The sequence below is a fragment of the Hermetia illucens genome, chromosome 1, assembly GCF_905115235.1.
Source record: "Hermetia illucens chromosome 1, iHerIll2.2.curated.20191125, whole genome shotgun sequence".
Classification (NCBI taxonomy): Eukaryota; Metazoa; Arthropoda; class Insecta; order Diptera; family Stratiomyidae; genus Hermetia; species Hermetia illucens.
In genome coordinates, this window is record NC_051849.1 from 59,089,209 (window position 1) to 59,115,162 (window position 25,954).

At 41.2% G+C, this 25,954-nt stretch overlaps 1 protein-coding gene across 3 annotated transcripts in view; it reads left to right on the forward strand.

The window, feature by feature from the left end:
• LOC119652275 (high affinity cAMP-specific and IBMX-insensitive 3',5'-cyclic phosphodiesterase 8) overlaps window positions 1-25,954 on the forward strand; it is a 485,640-nt gene that overhangs the window by 390,662 nt on the left and 69,024 nt on the right. For all 3 annotated transcript variants that reach the window (XM_038056299.1, XM_038056307.1, XM_038056318.1), the window contains one exon: window positions 7,341-7,435. In XM_038056299.1, the coding sequence (XP_037912227.1) occupies window positions 7,341-7,435 (95 nt within the window). The remainder of the gene's footprint in view (window positions 1-7,340; window positions 7,436-25,954) is intronic.

The window sequence follows — 25,954 nt, forward strand, 5'->3', positions numbered from 1 at the left end:
ATGCACCAGTATGAATGTTAAGCCATGCATTTCGTATAGACTGGTACCGTTGTTGCTTGCCGCAGCGGGGCTTTGATTGTGGTGACAAAATCAATCCGTGTCCTAAGAAGACCGTGGGATTAACTCTTCCAGACAGGTGCTCACGTAAAACCCTTAAGGACCTAAGTCCAACCTTGATAAGTGATCAGTTAACAAGCTGAATCTGAATGTCAGCAAAAGCCACTGAATATGCTATTCACTAGAACGCTCCCAACATTCTTTCCCTAATCTTTTGGCGGACAACTCCTTTTATTACTGAACTCATTTCGTTTCAGTTCCCTTTTCATTAACATCATCAATCGTTCATGCGTTCCTCCTGCGACTTTACCTCAATTCAGCCCTCCTTAACACTTTTCAACTTCCTTCGTATGAAACATCCTTGAATATTGCTGTTTAATCTGCTCGCCCTTCCACAACCGTGGCTATCGCGCTCTTGAAGCTGTACAACGTAAATTCAGCCGGACCTTCTTCTTCAAAAAGAGCCTTCCCCGGCTGGACGATCCGTCACCGCTGCTCCGCCTTTCTTGATATGTGTACCCTTTTCAAACTCTGTAATTGCCTGATGGACTGCTCTGTCAACTCCGACATTATTTTCTGCGTCGCATTTCGTAGTATACGTAGAGCAGGCATTTTCAAAGTACGGTTCGCGGAGCTCGATATTTACTTTCACTCCCCGATCTTACAACGCCCTACAAGTTCGGCCCTTCCTCAACTTTAAGCGTAAGTTAAGCCATTTACTTGCTTCTCCCTCTGAGGATAATATTTAACTAGGAATTTACTTTTCTGTGTATTTTCTTTAAGTAAACAAATAAATGATGCCGCCTTTACGGGAAATGGCAATCTCATTTCTCGATGACACTGACTTCTGTATTCTTTCTTCTTGATCGAATGTTGGAGATGGAGTTTTGGTAAAATAGAAAGTACTGGTTGGAGCCTTGAGAAATTTTAGAAATTTAGCAGTTCATATGTTTCACTCACTTGTTTAGATTGGAGTCATTTTAAACACTGGTCATTTACCCAAATTATATCTTTTTTGCACCTTTTTGGATTTGTCTTTTATTATTTTGCCTTTGCGTTTTTAGTGATTTTTAATTACTTCATTCTGCGTAACTGACCAATATCGTGTCAACGAAATCATTTGTCATCCAACCGATGTTGCCTTCTTTCTGTTTCCTGGCTGAGTCACGCAGGCTCTTCTAAATTTGACTCTTCGGTGCACCGTATTGATTGACGGTGGCACGAGGCCAAGAGAAGATCCTGTATGATGGGTTGGCCCTTCCACGTAGGATTTAAGGGTGACAGACGATCCCATTGCTTCTGCAGTTGAGGAATTAATTGGAACGAAATTATTTGCGCTTTAGGCTATAGGCTCGACTACACACTCGGTCCATCAGAAACCAAAACAACTTCCAGCCAGAGTCGTTCAACTTATTGAGCGACGTAATGTTTCTCACTTTGACGAACTTGATGAATCGGGCAATTCGTATGTACTATGAGTTAATTTTTGGTATACATTCCTACCCACCAACAGCCCCCTTAACGCTCTGCTAATGCTGGACGATCGGCCAAAAATTTACTGAACGGATGTAAAATTGGTAGAGTTATCTGTTACTTTATGGGCTGTGAACTAACGCACATAGTCAACTTTTCTACTTCCCGGCTATTATGGCTCACAAGCTGTGCAAGTTAGTGCAACATGGCGAAGATTTAGAAAGGCATCTTTCATGCTCGCATTCTAACCAGCTTCTCTCCTACGCGAACATAACCACCGATAATTTCAAAGCATTTGGTTCTGAGATCACTTTACGTAAGACTTCATCCCGCACAAGAACGCATCTTCGGGATAGCAGAGGTGATGACGCATAAATCGCCTGAGTCAACATTCGCTTCGAATAATGTCCAATCATCGTCTCTACTAATTCGCTATTTTCACTAGCCGGCCTAGTCATAATATCCGACCTTAAGAGGATGCCACAGTCTTAGGCGAGTAAATCTCAGAACTGAATAATACCGGAACCGCAGTAACAGTCGGTGCAAATGGGGTATAAGAAGGATGCATCCTGGCAAATTGCACCAGATGGAGCTTCCAAGCATTCCACTATCACTATCACTATAGCTCACACTATTTTAATTCACAGCATTGTCCTGACAGAACCCGCGGATAACAGTATGGATTTTACCACCACTGCAATCATCACACCCAGCTATTTGATATTACCCCGATGATACTGTACTGGATACTGTATACTCTCTCAGCCGTCGATCGATTATACTTTATTCGTCAGCACCTTGTAACAGGTGCAAGGCCATTAAATCCCCCTGTAGTTTTCACAAGGCAGACGATCACCCTTTTTGTACACTAATAAATTACAGTTTTCCTCCAGTTGTCAGGTATGTGTTGGTTATCCTACTGATTAACTTGTACGTTCTTTTAAGAGCCCCGCTGGAATGCTATTGATTCCGGGAGCTTTATGTGATCTAAATTTTTAAAAAACTCCTCTACTTTGTACAAACTTGGAAATGTGGGCACATGTTCTTGGTTTGGATCATCCGGAATGATAAAGGGATGGAAATGTCGTCTAAAAAACACTGTACCCATCTTGCTTTTATTTGAGTCACGTCGCTGATGATATTGCCATTCTGATCTCTACGGCGGGTGGTACTCGGTTCAAAACCTATCCTCTTCTGTTTCACTATGCTAAGTGCTACTCGTACTTCGATCTTCTTCAAACTGACGTCAAGTGTTAAAATTTTGTTGCTACTGAACTGTTATTGTTGTCGCCTGCAGATCTTCTTAGCGTTTGGCCTTAGTTCGTGATACTTGTCTTCTCTGGCTCAGGTTCGTCTTTCGATTAGTAGTCGGTAAGCTTGTCCAGGCAGGCATCATTGAACCATTCATTATGGTTCCTCTGTTCTACATGACCGAAGGTGTTTTTGGCTGCACTCTTTATACCATCCCTCATTTTTCACCACATTTCGTCACGACTTTCCTCAGGATCAGCATGAGGTAGTGCGTCGAAATATGCCTTGATTGTGGAAATGTAAGCCACTTTGACCGTGTCGTCCTTCAACCTTCCCACATTGATTTCAGGAGTCCAGTTCCTGTGCACGTGGCTGTTTTTGGCTATTCAGCAGCGATATTTCCTTCTTACCAGGAAATGGTTCGAGTTACAGTTAACACCTCGTAGCGTTCTCACGTCCCATATGTCTGAGGCCGCTCTTTTTTCGACGAGAACGTGGTCGATTTGATTGAATGTATATGAATATGTACTATTCTTATGAGGGAAGTAAGCGGAGCTTACGACTAGATTTTTGCTGCTAGCGATATCGAGGAGTCTTTGACATTTTCCTTTCTTGGCTCTGCCCTCCTGTTATGCCTCTATGCAACAATTCGTTGTCAATTTGAATATTGAAGTCTCCCAATTATACTTTGATATCATTGTAAGACAACCTGTCAAAAATTCTGTCCAGTCGGGTGTAGAATTCGTCTTTAATGACATCATCTTTGTCCTCCATTGGTACATGGCAATTGATATACCACACATTGAGAAACTCCATCTTGAAGCGGATTAAGCAGATTCGTTCATTGATCCGTTTGAAATCAGTTATGCAGCAGATTCATTCATTAATCGCCCTACCTGAAAGGCCGGTCGAGATAGATTTTTTTCGTTTTAACGCGCGGAAAACTCACCCTCATCCATCTGCTGTATTTTATAGTGATATATTATACATATATTATTAATTTCGGAGCTTTATTTGTGTATGTATATCTTTTTTCAGTTGGGTAGACTGGTAAGAATGAGTCCTACGGCCGTTTGCACTTTTTGAACCCTTTTTTGGGGAGTAAGGTAGGTGAATGCGTTTACTCTGTGCGTTATACTCCCGCAACAATACGCCGTAGGACTACCAACTAAACGCCTGACTGGCATTAAAGAACTAGCCTGAAACCGTTTGACACATTTCTTTTGGCTAACCCTCCCGATCTACTAGGTTTGGGAGCCTCCAATTCCTTTCACCAATGAGAGGGGGGAGGAAGGGAGTTGTTAGTTCAGAGAACCCTGTGCCATACGATCCCTCCGCCGGTCGAACTCAATTTTCTAAGCAAGAAGAAAAGCTCGAACATAATGCGCAACACGACTCAATTCTGGCGCTCCTCAGCATCTCTCTGGCAATGTTGCCTGGAAAAAGCTCTCCTGTGTCTGCATAAAGCGGAAGCCGCCCTACCTTTCACAAGAGAAAGCCGTCCGCCACTCCATTGCAAAGCACCCAATCAGTAGACCGTGCCTTCCCAAACTTGTGCAAATAAGACTAGAAACCTCCATGCCCACTCGTAAGTTGAGTAAGAAAATAATCAATCTCACCATGCGTTCAGTTCTGCGATAGATCTAAATTATCAATGAGCCGCGTAGTCCATTTGCCTCCTGGCTCATTTTGCCAAGATAGTTGCCACTCGGCAAGTGTGCGTTAACATTCTTCACTGCCAATTACTTCTCCTAAATCTTCGGCCTTGCGGCTGTTAATAGCGTTATACTCCTTAGCAAAAAGGGCAACGGGGATCACTCCCGTGATCACCATCATGGTTGGTTCTGACACAGTGCGATAAGCAGACGTCACTCGCAAACTCCCGGTCTCTGCATTTGAGCAAGGAGCTTACGATGCACCTCCTTATCAAGGGCCCATATTTCCGCGCCATAGAGCAGAACTGACTGCGTAACTCCCATAAGAAAACGTCTCCTAGTAGATATAGGGCTCCAACATTCGCCATTAGCCGACTCAAGGACGAGACTCCAGCTGCAGCCCTATCCATCACTGATTTGCTTGAAGAAGCTCATCTTCGAGTTGAGTATTAAGCCAAGGTATTTAACAGCTGATTTTGACTGTATAGTCAACTCGCCGATAGTTATGAGACGCAGGGTCGAGATTCTTTTTCTGGTCAAAATGGCTGCTTCGGTTTTTTTTTCTAGGGCAAGGCATTTTTGAACACTTGCTATTCTACTTTGCATCCAATGTAAGTATAAGATTTCAAAATACTACTTGAGATCTTTTATTTAATACCTCACATGTCTTTGTTGAAAGCAACAACATTTTGTTACACCCTCTTCGGTTGTGTGGTGACCCTCCTCCCCTAAACTCTACACAAAATAATCTCACTTATTGTATGCGTGAGATCTTAAGAGGGTCATCCCGTGTGTCGGATCCGAGCGATCGAATTTTTTTTTTTGGCATCAACTGTATCTAGATATAGTGTAGAATAAATATATTGGCAAAGCGATCTTTTGATATTCGAAGTCGTTCGGAAATTATAGTGTTAAATCCGTGATAAGTCACATGCCGGATTTATGTCGATCGGCGTAAAAAAGCGCGTATTTATCGGTCCGAATGACGTTCGAACGACTACGCTAAAAGGACAAGAATTGAAGCCATGGCTATGTATGTGTTTCTTCAAAAAACCTAAGGTTTATGGATTAGGCATAGCAGATTAATGGTCAGTTAGGTTTTATGGCTAAAAATCGCATTCTACTTTTTAAATGCATTTTTCTCAAAACTGCATATTGAAAATCAGCTGCCACCATAGCCCAAAATCTATCCAACGAAATTCTTTGAAATTTTCACGACCTATTCAGAACGGTCCGCAAACTAGGATAATTGCGATCCATTCAGTAGTTTTTTTTTATTCATTGTAGAAGCCGTGAAAAAACACCAAAATTCCCAAAAAAAGGTTAACACGGTACCAAAAATGCCGCTCACTTTTTTTCATTAAGATAATCACAGCGCGTGGCAGCAAAAAACACCTTTTTTTGGAGATGGGTACATAAATTGCTCTGTATTTCAATAATGAACTACCCAATCGGGCTGGAACTAACTACTATGAACGTTCAAGATATTAATGAATCTATGGTGAAAAATTCGTATTTGTATCTTTATCCAGTTCTTCACAAAAAATTTTTAAAAAAGCTGACAAAACGGCCTTCACACGGGATGACCCTCTTAAAGTGTATGTAGGCCCACTGAATTTGGCCTTCATAGGTTCAGCCGCTCCCAAGAACAGGTTTTGTGTTAACCTTAAAACCAAAGAAGTTCCTAAATGTTATCACTATCCCGATGGGTAGTCATCAAGCCTGGTTAAGCATTGAGATATAACGGAAGATTGATTACCCCAAGAAAGTCGAGTAGAACCGATCATGACAACTTTTTCCGTAAATTTTTTTGTTATATTTTCATTTTCCTTTGACCGTTTCGCCTCGATATCATCGTCGAATCTACCATGACTCGTAGGAATACTGAAAAATCATTTAAAAGAAAAAATGAATATTTATGTGGTTTCCATGGACTCCTATATGTAGTATGTGATCAGTTCCTCGTAATGTATTTCAGATCCCTCCGGAACTTCCTAAAGAACTTGCATGCCTTCTTCATAGTTGCACCCTACGCTTTTCGACGAGGAACCTTACACAATCAATTTCGCTTTCCTCCGCTCCTGTGAAGTATGAAACGCTCGTGTAATAACTCGCGTCAGGTCCTGGATGATGACTGACGTGAGTCTGGACTGATGTTGTAATTACGGCCGTACATGATCAGTCTCCCATCAGGCTCAATCCATCTTCAATCAACCGCGTTACACCAGACAGATTTTATTTGAAAATTTAAATAAATTTCATCCACCTGATCCCTAAGTTCATCAGCCATATCTTTTACGTAATCAATTTGACTGACTTCAGGATCATTTTCTAAGGTTGCTGTAAGGTCGCATATCGATCCACTGATGGCAAACTAATGGGATATTGATCTTTAAAAGTAGCTCTGTGGCAGGGTACTCGTCGCCCATTCTGAGGTAGTGAATTCTGCTGCACAACGAATTTGGTAATTAATCTATCACTGCTTCCTAATGTATGCCCTATTCAAACGCACATGCACTGGTATTTGTCCCGCACCAGGATACGCCTATAAGGTGCCGCAGGCAGATTCTAACGAATTCGTACAGCTTTCGAGTAAGGATCAATTTCTATGAGAGATCATTAGCATACCGAGATAGCTGCTTTTCCATAGGGAAATAGGACTATTCGCTGTTGTTACATTCAAATTTTACCTTTCTATCTCTTCGAACTGCTATAGGCCGCTCTGATTAAGCTATTAAAATCTTCTGAATGTCCATCTTGGGTAGAAAACTCAGAATAGCATTGTGAAATGCTTTTTCGATTAAATCATTATTCATTCAGGTTAACAACAATATCAACTTTAAAAATCCTTGTAAACCAGATCCAAGCAAAAACTAATGATTTTTCTTATTTGTTTTCTTCCAGGTGGCACCTCGAGCTCATCAGGACGATTGGGACATAGGAAATCATCTTTGGCGCTTACACCCGAAGATGAATCTATTGATACTTCGCACATATTGGTAAGTCTCAATTATCACTAATTGCCTCATGTCAGAGGCGGAGTCCACTTGCCCATAAAGGGAAGATAGACTAGGCAAAAGTGGTGTCAACTTAACCAACTAAAATTAGTAAGAAAAAACACCACCAAAGTAAAATGTTACGCAACATCGAAACAGACTTCTTTTGGAATTTTAACGACATCATGTGTCGACTGGAAAAGGCAATTCGATATGCATTTGTACAAGTTGCCATTTTCAAACCAAACCACATCGTTGTAATTAATTAATAAATATTATCGTTAAATTTGTATTGATTTCCTATCAGACTCGCGACCACTGAGGTCCGACAAGAGTATTAAATTGTTAGATTCGGTATCTAAATGTAAAAAGTGTATCTTATTTATGACAGGTTCTGTAAAAGAAAATCATATTTGCACACATGTGGCCTTTTGGAGGGTACGGTTATGGGCAGTTGGCAATTTTCAAACAACTGTTGACTTTAACGTACTGGGAAAGGTAGAATTCGTCGAAACTGCACTTTATGTTCAAACTTACTCAAGAAAATCACAAGGATGCTTACTTCGTGACGACTTTCCATAGTAAAGAAAACAATGAATTTTCCCCTTTTTGGAGAAGAAAATCATATATTATCTTTTTAGCCCTCCTTGTAAGAAATTAGATGTCACAAACAATTAAATTTATGAGACCCAAACTATTCCAGATATGTACGATAAGCTATTAAGGGATATATGTGCATCAATTAATCAGCGCTTGAAACTAGCTTTCATATTACTGCCATGCTTTTGAACCAGCGTCATTTATTATCATCCTTCGAAAGTTCCCAATCCGCCATAAATATCCCCTTAGCCTGTAGTATCTTGGTGCAGTCGGCGAGTTCAAATATCGAGTCCATAAATTCAATGGCATAAAATTTCAAGAATGCATGTAATTCCAACTTGCTGTACCTATTAGGGAACCAAATGTTCGTGGTGTGACTTTTTCTTACATTTTCCACCTTGCATCACTCTCCGGTTCATATCTGGATTGGAAAGGTATTCCGATTGCATTTTTATCTTTAGAATTGTCGCGAATAGAACTATTCGAGCAAGGAATTTACGAGTAGCTGGAATTACCTGGATATGCACTGTTGCGCAATATTTACGAATGATTTGCATTTTTATTTGTAATATGGTACAAACTGGCTGCCTTTCAAATAATTGCTACCATGAATTTCATGCCAAATGTTGAGCGCATTAATCGAATCGATTGGAATTTTTTTGATTGCAAAACACTTAACACATTTCGATAAATCTAAACATGAGTTATCAATTGGTACGATCTCAATTGATTTTATATTTTTAGAAAGGTATCCAGGGGACATGTTTTTCCAATTGCAATTGCACACACATTGAAGTGGTCAGTAATATGTGAAATGGAAATTTTAATCGCGTCTAGAAGCGCATGTCTTACTAATCAAGCTTTAAATTTTTCATTAGGTTGATATCAAGATTTTATCGATATCAATTACTCCATCACGATCTGTTTAATCGCGTTCCTCGCCAATGTATCCCAATAGCGCTCTATTATATTAAAACTTGTTGCAAGTATAGCTGGTGTTTCAACATAATGAAAAATTATATATTGCACTTAAAGGACTTATCACTGCATGACTATCCTTATGAGTTATTACAATGATATCAATTGGAATGGATCAACCACCTGTTAAATTTATCCATTAAATCTTATCCGCGTTTTACCGTTTTTAAATTACCAGAAGAAAGAATGTACCTACATATACATATTTTCCCTGATCCTTTTCATTTTATAACATATTTCTAGGTTTAGAGTTTATGCACTACTTTTCATTATTTTATTTAAAACCTTTTTTACATACCCAAATTCTATAAGATATGATTTATAAAATTTATGATGATGATTATAAAATTCGACAAAATATTAAAACAAAAATGACTGCTTTTGCAATGACAGGTTAAATGTTCATCTCTTCTTTTACCACAGGACTCCACCCCCAACTGAAACCAATACAGACGCTTTTGTCTCACTTTAACCATCGCACTAAGGAGACATAGACTAACATTGGCCTAAAGACAACAATATATATCCGCGTTACCCTCTGAGACCTGTATAGACAAAGTTCAATCTTTTTGAAGCAAGTGGAAATCTTCAAAAAACTTGGAGTGCTGTTCCCCAAACTAGGATTGTATACATCAAAATGGAACTCACCCCCTGGCTATGAGCAGTATACTGTATGTGCTGCTTGAAATTGAGTTTCTCATCTATCATCACTCCCAAATATTTAATTTGAAGTGCTTGCCGATGAGGACCACTTCCGTTTTTCCCTCAACAAGTGTCAGTCCAGCCGATCTGAAAGGCCTCCTTGGCTCTCAACAACCAGTAGTAATCTATTGTAAATTATCTACTCCAACACTTTCCCCATAGTGTCTAAAAGAGTTTATACGAAGATGGCTCACCTCGGCGTTTACTGACCTTAGGCAGCAGTACCAGCTTCTGCCGCCTCCATGATGCAGCAGAGAAGACCCCCTCGGACATGCACGCTTCCTGCAACTCAGCGAATTTGCCGGACAAAATTACTTAAAACAGTCCGACTTCCTCCGCTAGATGGCTAGCATGCGGTTCTTATGGACTTCCATATAAGAATGCACCTTTTGCCCCTGATCGATCCTACCTACGATTCTCTGAGCCGTTCATCTGGCTCAGTGGCAATTCAACCCAAAGCTGATCAATTCACTACTCCACCAGTTGGGTTGCCTACAAGGAGATAGACGTTCTCCGTAGCATCGGTGCGTCACATGATTTCTCGATGCATTACGTTATATGTAGAGCTCTTTCCGCGGAAAAACTTGCTCTGTTGGGCTCGTCTATCCGCAACTCCATGACTGTTCTCCATCCATCACTTTTGGAGGCCATCCTGATGTTCTCTTCGATTTCGGCTTTCGGTGTACGAGTCTCCTGTCGTGTGGCTGTACCTGAAGTCCTCGCTAACTTGCTATGACATATTAACCGCCAACACAGGACTGACCAAAGTCAGATCTAAAATTGAATCAGACCCCGCTTTTCGAACGGCGTATACATACCCTTCATTGGCGAGTAGTACATCCAACTAGCCCCCTTGCATTAATCTTTTTGGTTTCCTACAAGAGGGCCCATCCATTAAAGGTACCAGCAATCACCTTTGAACTTCGTCCCCTTACGTCAAAAAGAAAACTGTCTAACAAGTCTTCGAATTCAGATAATATGAGGCTTGTTACAGCGTAGCAGTTGTACACCGGTTATTTTGACCCCCTCGGATCCGTAAGTAGCTGCAGCAAAGAAATCCTGTACGACCTTGCACTATTTGAGGTTTTGTTGAATAAATATCATTTTTTTCATTCTAGTTAACGCCTTACTAAATTGCAGGTATTTACCACTTCCGACAATATGCCGGTTATCCTGTCCGTTCTTTCCTCGGCATAAAGTGCACTTGGAGTCCCTATTACACTCCTTGGCAATATGTCCTTTCTCACCTTAGCTTGGGCATCGATCGGGCGTAGAGCATGCCTTGACCTAATGTCCAAACATAAGGCATCTGAAGCTCTCTTTAATGTCCTCTTAAACTGCAAGCACCCCATCGAATTCGCTGCCTCCACTGATCGTCACATTGTGACCATTTGAGTACCGCCATAGGCTTTTCTTAGACTCGCGGACTTTGGGCAAGAAAACCCATGTGTTACTCTTCCGCGGAGGCTGACTAATGAATGTTAAAATGGACGCGGCATTCAATCTTCCTCCCTGGGCCCTCTGCCTTGTGAAAGAAAACTGTCTAAGGAGACCGTCTTAGGCTTGCCCTCAACGTCCAGTGTTCTCCACGCTCGAGAGTCTTATAGGGGCCTTCAACTGGCTGCAGTGGGCCCTGGATGACATCAGTCCTAATTAGGACGAAGGTGAAAACTTCTACCTGCCCAGGGGTGTTGACCATTGGCTTGCGTGACGAGATGGCGGATTCGGATTCAGTTTCGCGACGACCTCCCATAGCAGTCTCTTGTTGGAACATCAACGTGCAGAATCCACTCTCGACAGACAGTCTCAGCACATGACTGAGATGTAATGTTCATTAGAAGTGTTGAGTCCAGCCACCGCATAAACCGATCAATTATCGTGAAGCAATACTTGTAGCCGTACAAGTCTTGCAAAAGGCCTACAATGCCGACAGACTGTGTTGTGGAAGCGCTTTCTGGACCTAGAAAATACATCTGCTTTCTTCTTAACATGCCTACTCACCTTACTCTTCTGTCGTGTGATTCATTCTCTGGTCCAAGAATTAACATTTTCCATGGAAGGCCGGAAATATTTGTTAACGGTGCACCGAAAATGGGGAACTCCCTGAATGTATGTATACTTGGAGCCCAACTGCAGACTCTGAAGAATTGCGCCATACTTCTGAGCAGTAACGATTGCCGAAAATTCAACTGTGACCAGGATGTAGATCTGTAAGACCCGGTACATAGCGTCGGCAACTAAAATGTTTTGACAGGGCGCATGTTAAATGTGCGATGTAAAATGGGGTATGTAGGTTAGGTGCCGAAGTAGGTTTTGTCGTAAATCAAATGTTAGAGGCTTATAGTCCGTCAGCGAGGTGAACGGCCGGCCCAACTTCAAGGGAAAAACGGAAGTATTTGATGCTCAGACACGCGACTAGCTTATGATCGTTTAGTACTATAGTTCCGTTGAGAGTGATTCAACTGCTTCACGAAGAAACCCAACGGCTGCCAGCTTTAGTTCATCTTCTGATTAAGTACCTACTGCATTGTCTGAGGCATCGACAAACAAGGCTAGGGGTGCATCCTGTTGAGCCGAAAGTACAGATTCTATCAGCTGCTGTGTGGTGGTTTCAAATCCTTAGACGGTTCTGGAGACTATACAACCTCCCGCAAATAGTTGGTTTTATGCACAAACAGAAAGGCGTTAAAGAGGGACTGATGGTGAGCGGTTTTGAACAAAAAATGAAATTAGCAGTTTACTATGCTCAAAAACCTTCTCGGGTCTTTTACCGCCTTAGGAAGCGGAAAGTTCGCGATCGCTTGTTTGGGTCAGGTTATGCGTCAGAAGTAATGAAATGACCTGGAAATTTCACCTGCGGATGGAGGAATTTGCATTTTTCCATGTTTGGAAAAAGACTATGATCAAGGAAGCGTTGAAAAATGCACTCGAGATGTGCAAAATGAACGGACTCGGTAGAAGAAAAAACCAGGTCATCATCCAAGAAGACGAAACAGAAGTCCACCGGAAAGGTTTCCGCCGCATTCCACAGGCGTGTGAAATCGAAGAGTCCGAAATGTGCGCAAATTTCTCCTTAGCTATAGGGATTTAGTGGTATGTATTGGCGAAATCCAAGGTCGAAAAAACATGACAGTTTGCTAAGTATTGCCCGAAGTCTTGGATGAGAGGCATGGGGTACCGATCCGGAATCTTCAGAGTATTCAGGCGTTTATAATCTCCACAAAGTCACCATTTGTCTCTTTCTATGCAACAGCTAGCTTGTGGGGCGGTAAAGGGCGCACCTTCGAGAAGATTGGGGAGCCCGTAGTATCGGTGTGGTGCTGAGCACCATGCTTAACTCCCTGCGAAATATTATATTGGGAGTAATGTTGTGTTATTTTTGGTGGAGTCTTCTGCGCCGATATTCACTAGAAAATTATGCCTGTTAAGCAGCGTGTCCCAGCGAACCTACTTTTTTGATTGGGAGTTAAGCGTGCATGGAATGGTACATTTAGTAGCTTTTTCTGCAAATATGCGATAATACTAGCACATACCGGATATCGATGCGGACCGTGGCGCACGACTATCCGACCGTGCATTTCGTGAGGTTGATGCCAAACGCATAGCATTCGTGGCATTCATCCATTCAAGCCTCCGGGTTTCGCCGCCAGAACAATGGCACTCTTACCACCACAGCAGTAATGGGTGCAGAAGGTCCCGCAGCCTCCTTCCACCAATAAAATACCAATAAAATCAGAATGGAGCATCGCGGCGGAATGAAAAAACTTTCAAGCTGTCCTGGCTATTATGAGATTAAGATTGAATCTATTCATTCGTGTATTTTTTTCCAAAATATATGAGATAGACTTCGTATGGGTTCAGCCAATGAGGTCTAAGGAGGAACGGAACGTTACACTGACCCTGAGCTCTTTAGAATAATCTTCCTTTTGCTCCTCCAGACAAGGCAGCACGGTGAACGTCACCCATAACGAAAAGAGGTGATATCAGTGACATTATTCAAACCTGTCAGACTCCACTTTGGATCTCAAATTCCCCTGATGCGGTGTATACTTCTGAAATCATTACGTTCTGTGGCAGATTCTGCTTCCCAACCAACGCAACAACAAATTCCTTTTTGTCATGGTGCACACTACGTTTAACTTCCCGCGATTTTACACTATATCGGAATTCGAGCGCGCTACGGTCACCTTTAATCGTATTAGTCAATAGCGCCTTCCGTTCATTGATCCGCTTCAATGATTCTGCAATCAGTCAGATCTTGTAACGCCCTTCGGGATGTGTGCAGTGCTTGAAGAAAGAGTATTTTTAATGGCATTTAATAAGCTGGTAACGCAGGGTACCTGCCCTCCGATCAGCAGGATAGCCTTCAATTTGTCGAGCGGGAACTGGATCATATTAGCGGTCGCAACTCTCTACCCCTACATAAAACGGCGGAGGGAATATGAAAGCGAAGGTAAGCGATCATCAGATCGTGTTTCCTTTCTAGGCCGGTGTCAACGCCTTCGTTGTTACGTTACATCCAGAAGACAACACCGAAATCACCGAAAAGTAAAATGATCAAAGTGATTCCTCATACTCAACTAATGTTATGGCAAGCTCTCTGCTCGAACAATGTGCCACTGATGAGGAGGCGGTGGAAGTTGCAGAAATGCACAAACCTACCACCATTATTGTTATGGTCGCCAAGACAGTGTTTCCCCATCACATTTCAAAGCAAGATATTGCCAGAGGTCACCTTGGCATTCAGATCACCCATCTCGATCACAAGGAAGGGGACCCTTCAGAAAGCCTCTCATGAAATGCACGTAATTGCTCATAGAAAGCATCGCCTTTCACTATATCGTAAACCTCCGTTGATACGCAGCATTGTGTAATTATGATGATCTTTATCCTGGACCGGAATCTTACAATCAAAATTTCGATAGCTAGTTAGTTAAGGCTGTGAGATGAGTCCCTATCCGAGCCGTTGTTACCAACTGACAAATTTCTATTCCATTCAGTCGCCTTTTCTGACAAACAAGAAAGGAATGAAGAAGAAAGAATGCACTCAATCTAAAACACAACCCACTGAGCGCAGACTCGCATCCATGGCTCGCTTATAATGAACATTTTCGTGAAAATTTTATAGGACGTACCGAATGGGGAGATTCCTCTGTAATTTCCGCATGCCAACTTCTCACCTTTTCGTGGATAGGCAATATAACAATTTTTGACGCACTTGCGGAATCTATTCGCGGTTGTTGCCTGCTCGGGTTTCATATCATGAAAGATGGTCTGGTAGTGGTAGGTGTAGTGCTTACTCAGCTGTCAAACCGCAACTTTCATACACAAGGAAAGCACACATCTAACATCGGCTAGTACAATGTCTAGCTCACCAGGGTTTAGGAATTGGGTTTAACCCTTGATATTCGTCACTCTTCTTACCCATTCTAAGGCGAACACCTTAAACGCACCAGTAAATATTTTAATGCTGCAATCTCTAGCGTCCGGCAAAAAACTGTACCAGTTCTTTACACCCCTTTCTTCTTGCACAATATGCATTGTGGGTCTCCGGTGCAATACCTTGCCGCAGAAGCTGTCCGATGACTTCTCCCCGAAGCTATTTAATTACAGCACCAGAACCCCTTTCTGCGGTTCCCTGTGGCGGTACACTTTTACCTTTTCAAACGAAATCTGTGTAGAACATATCCCCAATTGGGAACACCGGAAGCTGGGCGCTTCGGGTATAAAGGTTTGTGTGGAAAATTTCCTATGCACTTTTCCATTCATACATAGCTACAAATTCAAAATATCCCTTGATATATCCAACTCCATTGTTCATATGAGTTCACTTTATATGATGAAGACGTCGTATATGCCTTAGTATTTCCTGTTCAGTCCTTGATGGAGTATAGGTCATCCACACACACAGATTGTCCTTCAGTTTTACTATCACCTTCGAATTTTTCGATTGGATTGGCTCTGGAACGGGACCAATATCAAATATAAGATCAGTATCGAAACCAACTAATCAAGCCCTTTCATTTGATACCCCACATGAGCATATTCTGATAAAAAATTACACACCCCCTTCGCATGGATGGGGAGCCCCTCTTTTAAATTAACACTAAATAGCGCCACTGGCTGTGTGTAAAGGGATTCATAAACCACACACTCTCATCAAATTTTGTGACACAGCCGTTTCTGAATAAAACGAGTATGACAGACAAACAGACAGGCGGACAGACAGATATGGAATCGATTTAAAATGCTGTTACAGTTTCTAATTTCTTCCCCTCTACCCTCATAATTGTTGCGATCCAGGGACTTTCCGAGTTCCCCGATGAATCTCGACCGCCTAAGGGCATCGTTGCCAGTGGTGGTAATCTTTCAAGTTTGGAGCTTTCCTAAAATAAAAGGATCTAACTCTTACCGTATTAGATGGCATAGTAGCCAAGTTTCCAATACTGAAGCACTACGGTCGCCGGATATTGACAGTCGGGGGTCCGGGTTGTCTACTCTAAAAGCCAATGATACTGGGTTTTTTTTCTTCCCCCCATATTTGTTTTGTTTTCTGAGTATCCTTTCTACAGTCAGTTTCAGGTTGCATGTTCTTGTCCTCCGAGCGAGATGACATTTGAAAGCTCCACAAAGTTCCTTTTGCAGCCCAATAGCTGAAAATTGGGCAATAATTGCAGTAGTAGCTTCATGACAGTTCTAATTAGTGTTCATGTCATGTGCAACGTTTTTGGCTAAAAGGGAAGAATCCGCACCGGATTATCTTTTGCCAGGAGATAGTTACGAAAATATAAGTCAATAGATGTTTAAAAAATCTTCATTTTCAAGAGATTAGCTCATCGTGTTTACTGACAATACTTCAATATGTAGACGCCAAAATCGTAATTTGGTCACCTAAGGCAGATCCCCTTTTGTAGAATTCATGCTTATTTTGTTTTCAAAAATATTTCCTAAAACTTCTTGGAAGTATATTACAAATTCGGATGTGCATAGATACGTAAGAAAGGAAGGTTCTCGTTTATGACCCTATTTCCCCTCGTTCAAAGTGCATACATTAATATTACTCACGCCATCGACAAATCACGCGTTAATTCTTCACGGACCGGATACATCAATTACAAAAATTAATATGAATGGCCGAATTGCTTCCGATATGACAAAACTGTTGCCGTCTTGGTTACGCCAGAATCTTATGAAAAGTCAACATTATTCATCACGGCTGACACGTATTAATTCCGCCATATTTTAGCCAAAATACTGGCATTAGCACTTCACGCGAAAAGTTATGTTCATATTTTCCATTTTCACGGGAAGGTGATTTCGTGCGACACAATGACTGGATATGCGTGAATCTGATCATTGTGACGTCACAGCCTAGGTTGCCGACTTACAATTGTTCTGGATAAACAACAATAAGACATGAGAATAATCAAGAAGGAAACCATGATTTCGACTAGCAGATAAGCTACTTTTTATGACGTCCATTCTCAACAAATTGGCCACGATAAGATAAGGAAGCAAAATCCACTCCTGTTCGGGGCAGTTTCTTGACTGCTAAGCAGACAAATTTAGAACTGTGACGTTCGAGCCGTACTTGTTTTTCAGTAATTGATAAATAACAAATTAGAAACACCTCAGTCCAATGGAAATTTATTAGAGAATTCATATTTTCATTCACGTTTATTAAGTAACGGTGGTGAACGAACGATTTCTTCAAAATTCTAAATTGACGCCATTCACCTTAGATCGAGAATTCTTCGTATCAATTTATTTTATGTGCAGTTGAAAGTTATTTATCTTATCACCTTAAGAATAATATACCTTAATTTGATCAAGATACTTTTTATTGTTCAATTAACCTTTTCAGATACAGTATACAGCAAAACTGCTGGGACAGTTCCTTTTCTATTTCAAATCTCACTATAAATCAGCTTCTAACACGGTCCATGCAAAAAAAAAGAAGTTAATTACACAAAGCATCTTAACGATCCACCCAAATTAGGACAAATGCAAAATTAAAAGGGCAGTCAATTAGCAAATCAACTCCCAATTAAAATAAATCTGAAAATCAATGAGATAGCCTGAAAAATTATCCCTGAGGAAAATTTCCACACCTCATTGACCAGATGACCGGAAGGGGAATCCACAACTAATTCACATTACCGAGAATTAAGTCGTGGCACCTCCCAACCCCAATGCCCTGCAGTCCTTTGTTGACGCTCGCAAATACGCACGTCTAATGTACGACATACATACTCGTGGCCTAATTAGTGTAAAATGCTTACAAAGTGCGGCTCTAGTCCTTTGCCACCATTCTGCTGCTAAAAAAAGACAGTGCGTCGTTCAACCATCAAATCGTTGTAATTAATTCCACCCTACGTGGCTGTAGTCAGTCTTCGGGAGCTTTATTAGAATTAAGTGAAGCATGACATCATTTTCGAATGGACTCACGAAATTTTTGGAGCAGTGGTTGCGAATATTTTCAATGGGATCTTGGAATTGAAAATGGCGAAATTTGTATCCTTGGAATTTCACGAGATATCATTGCATTCCATCTTCTAAACACCAAGTTAAATGGTCCTTTTCAGCGTAGAAGTTAATGTATAATAACAAAGGGTTAAATATAAAACATAATTTTGTTTTTGATCATAAGAATTTGAAGAGGACGGCCGGTCGGTTGTAGAATGCCGTGGCAAAGGGAGCTCATTTGATTATAAAATTCACAAACTTCTTGAAGGTCGTCGATATCTGAGTGTTTCTGAAATTGCAACAATTGTATGCCAGGTGTCTAAGATGCTTCCATGATTGGCGAATTCGTTCATCGGAACATTACCTGCCCTGGGTCCTCAAGTGTAACGGTGCATTGAGTACTTAATAGACATAGCCTATAACTACCCGATGTTAGCCATTATTCTTGCTCGTCACTAGCTAGCCCTGGCTGCCTTCTTCAGAGCATAAGCCAGGTCCCATAGAACATCTTCGCCGAAATCATCTCCACCATCCTTGCATCTTCCCCCTACTCACGGTTAAAATACCAACAATTGGTGTGACGAAGACATTTGGGTTATTTTTCAACTTTCTTTAGTAAAAGCAACTTCTATTTTTGCCATTATGCTGAAATGCGCCTTCCACATGCACTAAAGTTTTGTTGAAATTGGACTCAGGAGTCTTGATATCTAAAATACTCTCTGCTTCTATCCCAAATTCACCAAATTCTCCCTTTTCTACAATATCCTTTGCCTCTAGTTTGTCTTGGTCTCAAGCCAATCAAAAAAGTAAAAATAATGACCAGTAGAATCCTGAAGGCATAGTTTTCTGTAACGTTTGCACCCACTCCTACGTATAGGTCGCTTCAGGCTTTTCAAAAATCTCAATATTCTTCTCCAGTTTCTAATGATCCGGACTCGTTCTTAATCTATGCAAGAATCCTCTTGCTTGGAGCGAAGGTAACCGCAATATCTCTATTTGACCTTAGACCATTGACGTTCCTTTCAGGCCTTCACCCCCTTCCAAAGCCACTAGAAACATATCATCTTCACAAGCCCCGCTGCAATAGGCAAGCACTTCGGCTGTCTTATTTCAGGAATCCCCTCCGTCGTCGATTCGAGAGTGATAGCATGGTGACCACTATGTTTGTAGTATTCACTCACCCACTAGACCATCCTCATCATATATCATAGAAGGCATTGGTATACATGGATTAATAATCAGTCCTAACTTCTTTTGAAAAGTGGTCCCATTTCTGATGTTGGCCAATACTTTGTCTAGCTTCAAAAAACATCGAGAAGCATAATATTATTCAACCGTCTACCTTGCTGGGTAGCTTCCGTTGATATTTTCTCTTACAAAACCAGCTCCCGCTAAAGTTATAATTTCTTGGAAGGTATTTTTTGTGGATGCGTGCGATTGCATCTCACATTGTCCCATGTATGCCTCACTCAAACAATTCAGTCATATTTCGGTTGCGAACGTAGGTTCGGTCGAGGATGAACTAGAACTCGCAATGCTTGAAACAGATTTATAACAGCTAAACCGTCAATATATAGAAGAGTACTCTATATACTGACTGCTTAGCTTTTTCTGTAACATCATTCGAACCTGTTTGCCTTTTACGTAATATACGCAATGGATATCGGATGCTGTCCTTAATGAGCTGTCCTCTTTCATACATTTTTTGGACCTTTTTGATCTGCCTTAATCATCATCATCAACGGCGCAACAATCGGTATCCGGTCTAGGCCTGCCTTAATAAGGAACTCCACCCATCCCGGTTTTGCGCCGAGGTCCACCAATTATATATCCCTAAAATCTGTCTGGCGTCCTGGCCTACGCCATTGCTCCATCTTAGGCAGGGTCTGCCTCGTCTTCTTTTGCTACCATAGATATTGCCCTTGTAGATTTTCCGGGTGGGATCATCCTCATCCATACGGATTAAGTGATCCACCCATCTGCCGATCTGCCTTAATGGTCTATTTATACTGCTACAAAGCTGGATTCAAGCCATCTCGAACACTTCTACAGTGATATTACTCTTTGAGCTTGGACACTAACGAACTTACTTTCACATTCTGGCTGTATTGAGTCTAAATGCAGATTCCGCCAGCAAGTTGATAACAGCTATCTGTGTTCCTTCATCTACTCACCCTATATGATGCTTTGCTCAAAACTAATAAGAGCAAAATACTCTTCCAATGCAACGGGCTATCTTCTTGGAAGGTGATCTTTTCTAGATCGTTGCATTTCACAGCTGCCTCCTGCTTTAGAGCTTTGATTTCAGTTAGCTTACCCAGCACCGTCTCCCACTTAGCCCATTAATAATCGTTGGCGCGTTGGCCCATTAATAATCCACATTATTTCAGCGCCTTGATGTGTGTTAGAGCACTTCATTCAAGGCCGTAACGATACACTACAGGATTATAGTACCCTATGCGAGGCGATGTGGTCAGCATTGCGCTCGCCCGAGATTATTACCTTGATTTGACTCAGGTACTCATTCACAGCTGAGTCAACTGGTATCCGACGTCAAATCACGATACAAATCCTACTGCTACCAGTGAGATTTGAACCGCGACCTTATTTTGATTTCTTCGAAAAAGCTTATCTCCGTGTCGATGTCAATCCAAGGTACTTAACCGTTAGCTTTGATTCTATAATCGTCTTGACTATCGCGACTGGATTCAGGTTCGGGATCTCTTTTTAGTCATTACGTCGGTTTTTTCTAGTGCAACCCTGAAAACATGGACAGTCATCTATCCGCTTAGCCATCGTATCTACATAATATCCTCCTATTGGTCAGTGCGTCCGTCAAAAAATACCGCAAAATCATCTCGCGACTCTTTTAGCATGTCAAGCCTTAGCAGACTATCATAGGAAACATTCCAGAGATTCGTTCCTAGGATGAACCGCTGTGATACCACCGACCTCCACCGGAGGTGATTTGTTAGATAATCACTCAATATCCGGAAAAGGTAGTCCCACACTTGGATAGGAATATATATTGTGTTTAGCATATATGCCCATTTTACTGCATTGAAAACATTTCTAATTTCGAGCAATATAAGAAACACTCTCCATCGTGATCGACGGCTATGCGTCTCAGCTTGGTGAACCGCATCCATGACCTCCATGAGAGTATCGACTGTGCATCTTTCTACCCTAAAATCGAACTTGGGGATAAATCTACGGCAGCAAGTATCGCTGGGGCAAGTCTACCCTTGATGGGCTTCCGGGACGTGTTAAGCAGACACAGTGGTCGGTAGGTAAACAGAATCTCAACCCTCCTTTATCTTCGCTGATAAACGAAAGCGTTGCCACCTTAAGTGGCAAAGAAAAATATCCTTCTTCGCGCATGAATTAACTGCGTTGAGCGATAAGTTTGGCTAATGGTAAAACACCAGCTTGTGTACCCTGACAGGATATCGTCAGGTCCTGCCATAAAAAGAACTGTCTCTATCAGCTCTTTGATGGTCGAAGGTGAGCAATCTTAGATCCTAGATAGATGTTGAAAAACGTTGTTCCTAAACATCAATTTCACACCAAACCACGGGACCTTAGGCCTGAATCCGAAATCGGGCGCTGTCCCGAACTCAGATGTCATAAATTCAACGCGCAGCAATGTAATTTACTGCATATGGGAGGGGTTTCACAGTTCCCGCCTTTCCACCAAATTTCGTATCAATCGACAGATGGCCATTTACAGATAATGGATTCTATTGCATAACATTCGCACGGGGTGGAAAAATCCACAAACTTTTCTGTTTTATTATTTTCATATTTTAAATTTGCTGCCCTCGTCACCTATGTTCTGTCCAAGAAAAGTACCAAAATGGAAGTATACAACAATCTATGCGGCTAGCGTGCTCTAAACAATGTCTTGCTTTATTTATTCAAATTTCAGCGCACATGAACTTCTTTTCTTTGACCACTTACAGCCTTGACGAAGCTCTTACAAAGACAATTTGATGTCACATAGGACGTTCATAGCAACTCCACTCACAAAATTCATTTCATTTTCGGTTTCAACTTTCATTGCCTTTCCTGGTATCAAAAGTCATTCCAAATTTTCTTAATGATTTCCTCGAATTAGCTTGGGGGTAGGAGCTTTTTTAAGCATCTTGTCATTGGCTTCAATTGCGGGGTTTTTGTGTTCCAACAGATTACTGATGACAAATGTGATAACTACAAAACAAAGCCGAAATGGGGCAAACGTCGTCCAAGTTGAATTTGAATTTCTAAGGACTAACGATTGCCTTAGGTAATTGCCATGAACAGCAAAACAAGTTGGAAACCGAAAGCTAGGCGCCTCAGGTAGGTTTTGTATCTCGCTATGTAAGGCGAGTGCATGACAGTTCCGCAAACTCAACTGCACTCAATTTTTTAAAAAGCGATTTACACAAATAATTTGACTTGGAAATCACTCTATTGACAATAGTCACCTCCATATGCTTCACACTAGCAGTTCAACATTATTTAATCTGAAGAAGTTACCCTACAACAGATACAAACAAGTCGGAAAACCGGAAGCTTTTCTGTATTTCTTTTATAAGAACTTTGTCCCATTATGTATAGCACATAATATGTATGCATATATTATGTGAGAATACCACTTCAAAGACTTAATTTTGCACAGAAGCGACAACTTTGACCTATTATAATAATAATATTGCGATTTCCACTAAACTTGGTAGGATCATGCTATATATTATTGCCTATATTGTCGTATGTTTCTAGAATGAACTCAAGTCAATTACCAAAAAATATAATAATATACTATTATTAACTTTATTTGAAAACATATCGGTATGGAGGGTATTTCGGAGCATAGGCACCATAAGTCGCAATTTCTTAATTGTTTTCAAATTCTTCGGTTGGGTAGTTTTTGAGAATGGATCTGTGAAAAAAATGATCAATAAATGTCGATATAAGAACGACTTCTGACCGTACTAGCCGAGACCTTTCTTTTGATATCCCACGTGACTTTATTTGATAAAAAAATTACACCCTCCTTTTGCATATCCCCTCCCCTTAAATTCGATGTAGAATGATGTTACTCACTGTATGAGTGAGCGTTTACAGTTCCCACTTTTCAACCAAATTTGCTGTCAATCACTATAGCCGTTTTCGAGAAAAATGCGTGTGATAGACAGATAGACAAACGGGAAGACAGTAACCCGATTTTAATAAAGTTTTGTTTTACACAAACCCCTCAAAAGGGCTGGGGAGAAGTAGATTTTCGCGCATTTTACAATCTACGTCAAAACTAATATCAGTTTCGGAAAGCGCTGATCGAGTACCCCACGTGACTACATTCGGCGAAAAAAAATTTGATGTAAATTTATGTGATTGGGGGGATTTCACAGTTTCCATATGTCCGGCAAATTTCGTTTGGATCGGTGTACATATGTATGACAAATGGACAGCGAATCAATTCCAATAAGATGTGTAGTTAGTGAATGTAAAGAGAAATTATTTATTGTAATTTTCGTAACAAAAACTCATATTAGATATGTGATTAACATGAACACATTAAACACATTCTGCGATTCATTTTCTCCAAGTTTCATATATATGCCTTAGGCTCTTTTGCGCCCTACTCATCTTGTATGCATCCGATCTCATTTTTAGAACTAGGGTCTCTGAGGAGATTCTACTTTGACCTAGACAAAATATTTTGAATGGGGTTCACGTTAAAAGCTCGCCTCTTATTTCATCTCGCATCAAAATCGCACCTTTTTAATCCAGGGAAGATTATTGTTATCCTCTTTAGAAAGACCAAGATTTTGTAGAGTTTGCGGTTCGTGATATGTTGAAGATTTCGTCCGGTTTGTCCGGTGACTAGCTAACGAGAAAATTTACTTACCAATATGCAACATTTTTCTTTTCACGTTTTAGCACCCCTTAGCTTTTTTAATATACTCCTTCCAATTTCCAATTTACCATCCCGACATTCACTTATTTAAAAAAAAATATTTTCAGAATGTTTTTTTTTATTTTCTTTTTTATGCACAAATCACTTTCACCTTTTAACTTCAGCCAAAACCCTCAACACCATTTAAATATTTTAAATGTTTAATAAAGAAATTCTCTTATCCCAAAATGATCATTAACATATTTTTGTTGTTACTTCATAGTGCATAGTGCATTACATGGCCCGATCATAAGCTTGATTATGCTATATATTGGAAATGCATTTTTAGCATTTATTTCACGAAGCGAAAAATTGCACATGCTGTGGACCGCTGGTGCTGCGGAATTGTTGTTGTTCTTCTTTTTCTTCAGCATTTGTACCGTTCACAAGCTCGTCGTGGAATTGTTCTTGCAGTGGAAACTTCTTTTGAGAAACTAATCTGATAAAGAAGTTATTGCTACTGGATTTACACTGAATATAATTCATAATCTTGCTGTGCTTTACGAATTATAAAAGGGAACGTACAACACCTGCGGGCCGCTTCGGTCACGCTGCTCCCAGAGCGTCTGATGAGTTGCCTCTGCCCTGAACGAAACCGTCAGTCAACTTTTTTGCCTTTTTGAAAACTAATTGTTACCGAGGTGTAAAGTAATAATTGAGACCTTTCAGTGGATACACCCCACTTTTCTGTTACAAGCACACCTTTTGAGCCCCCACTCCCCCATATTTTATTCAGTATCAGAAATAAAATGTTGCATTCTCAAAGAACGCGGGCACGCGCAGAGACTTATCATGAACCCCGTCGAGCGGAGAAGCGACTTCACAGACTGAAAAAGGAAGCCTGGAAGCACCAACAAGTCTGTGAACTAGAAAAGTACAGGGAGCAACCGCACCAGGCGCGGAAGTTCTACCAACAAGTCAGCAGGATGAAACCTTATACACCTCGATGCTCATCATGCCGAGACAAAGAGGGAATCTGATTTTAGACAGAACGGGCATATTGGAGCGATGGGTTGAGTGCTTTGTTGAGCTACTTAACAACCAGAACGTCGGCGAGTTGGAGGTCCCGCCAACTGAAGACGACGGACCAATACTGCCACCACCAAGTTTAAGAGAAACAGTCCGTGCAATTCATCGGCTAAAAAATCACAAGTCGCCAGGAGCCGATGGAGTTACAGCCGAATTGGTTAAATATGGAGGCGACCAGTTACACCAAGTGGTTCATCAACTTGTGCTCAAGGTATGGAACAGCGACTCAATGCCTGACGATTGGCAACGAGGCATTATCTGTCTCATACATAAAAAGGGAGATAAAGCCAGATAAAAGCAGCAGGATCACTCTCAAGACCATTCGACATCAACCACGGTCAACGACAAGGGGATGCCCTATCATGCGTCTTCTTTAATCTGGCCCTCGAGAAAGTGATCCGTGATGCTGAGGTAAATGCTAGAGGTACGATCCTCTATAGATCCACCCAAATACTGGCCTATGCTAACGATATCGACATCATGGGAAGAACGACCCAAGACGTACAAACTGTCTTCGTCCAGATCGAGCAGGCGGCGATTGAGACGAGATCTTGCGCTGCACATCAATGAAGGCAAGACAAAATATATAGTGACAACGTCAGCACCGAAGACGAACTAACCAGCAACATCAAACCGCACTGGTCAAACAGGAAGAATAAGGATTGGAGAATACAACTTTGAGATCGTTGACAATTTCTCCCATATAGGGTCGAAAATCACAACCGATAACAGCTACGATGATGAAATCCGCGGACGGTTGTTGTCAGCCAACAGAGTCTATTTCAGCTTACAAAACCTATCCCGCTCGA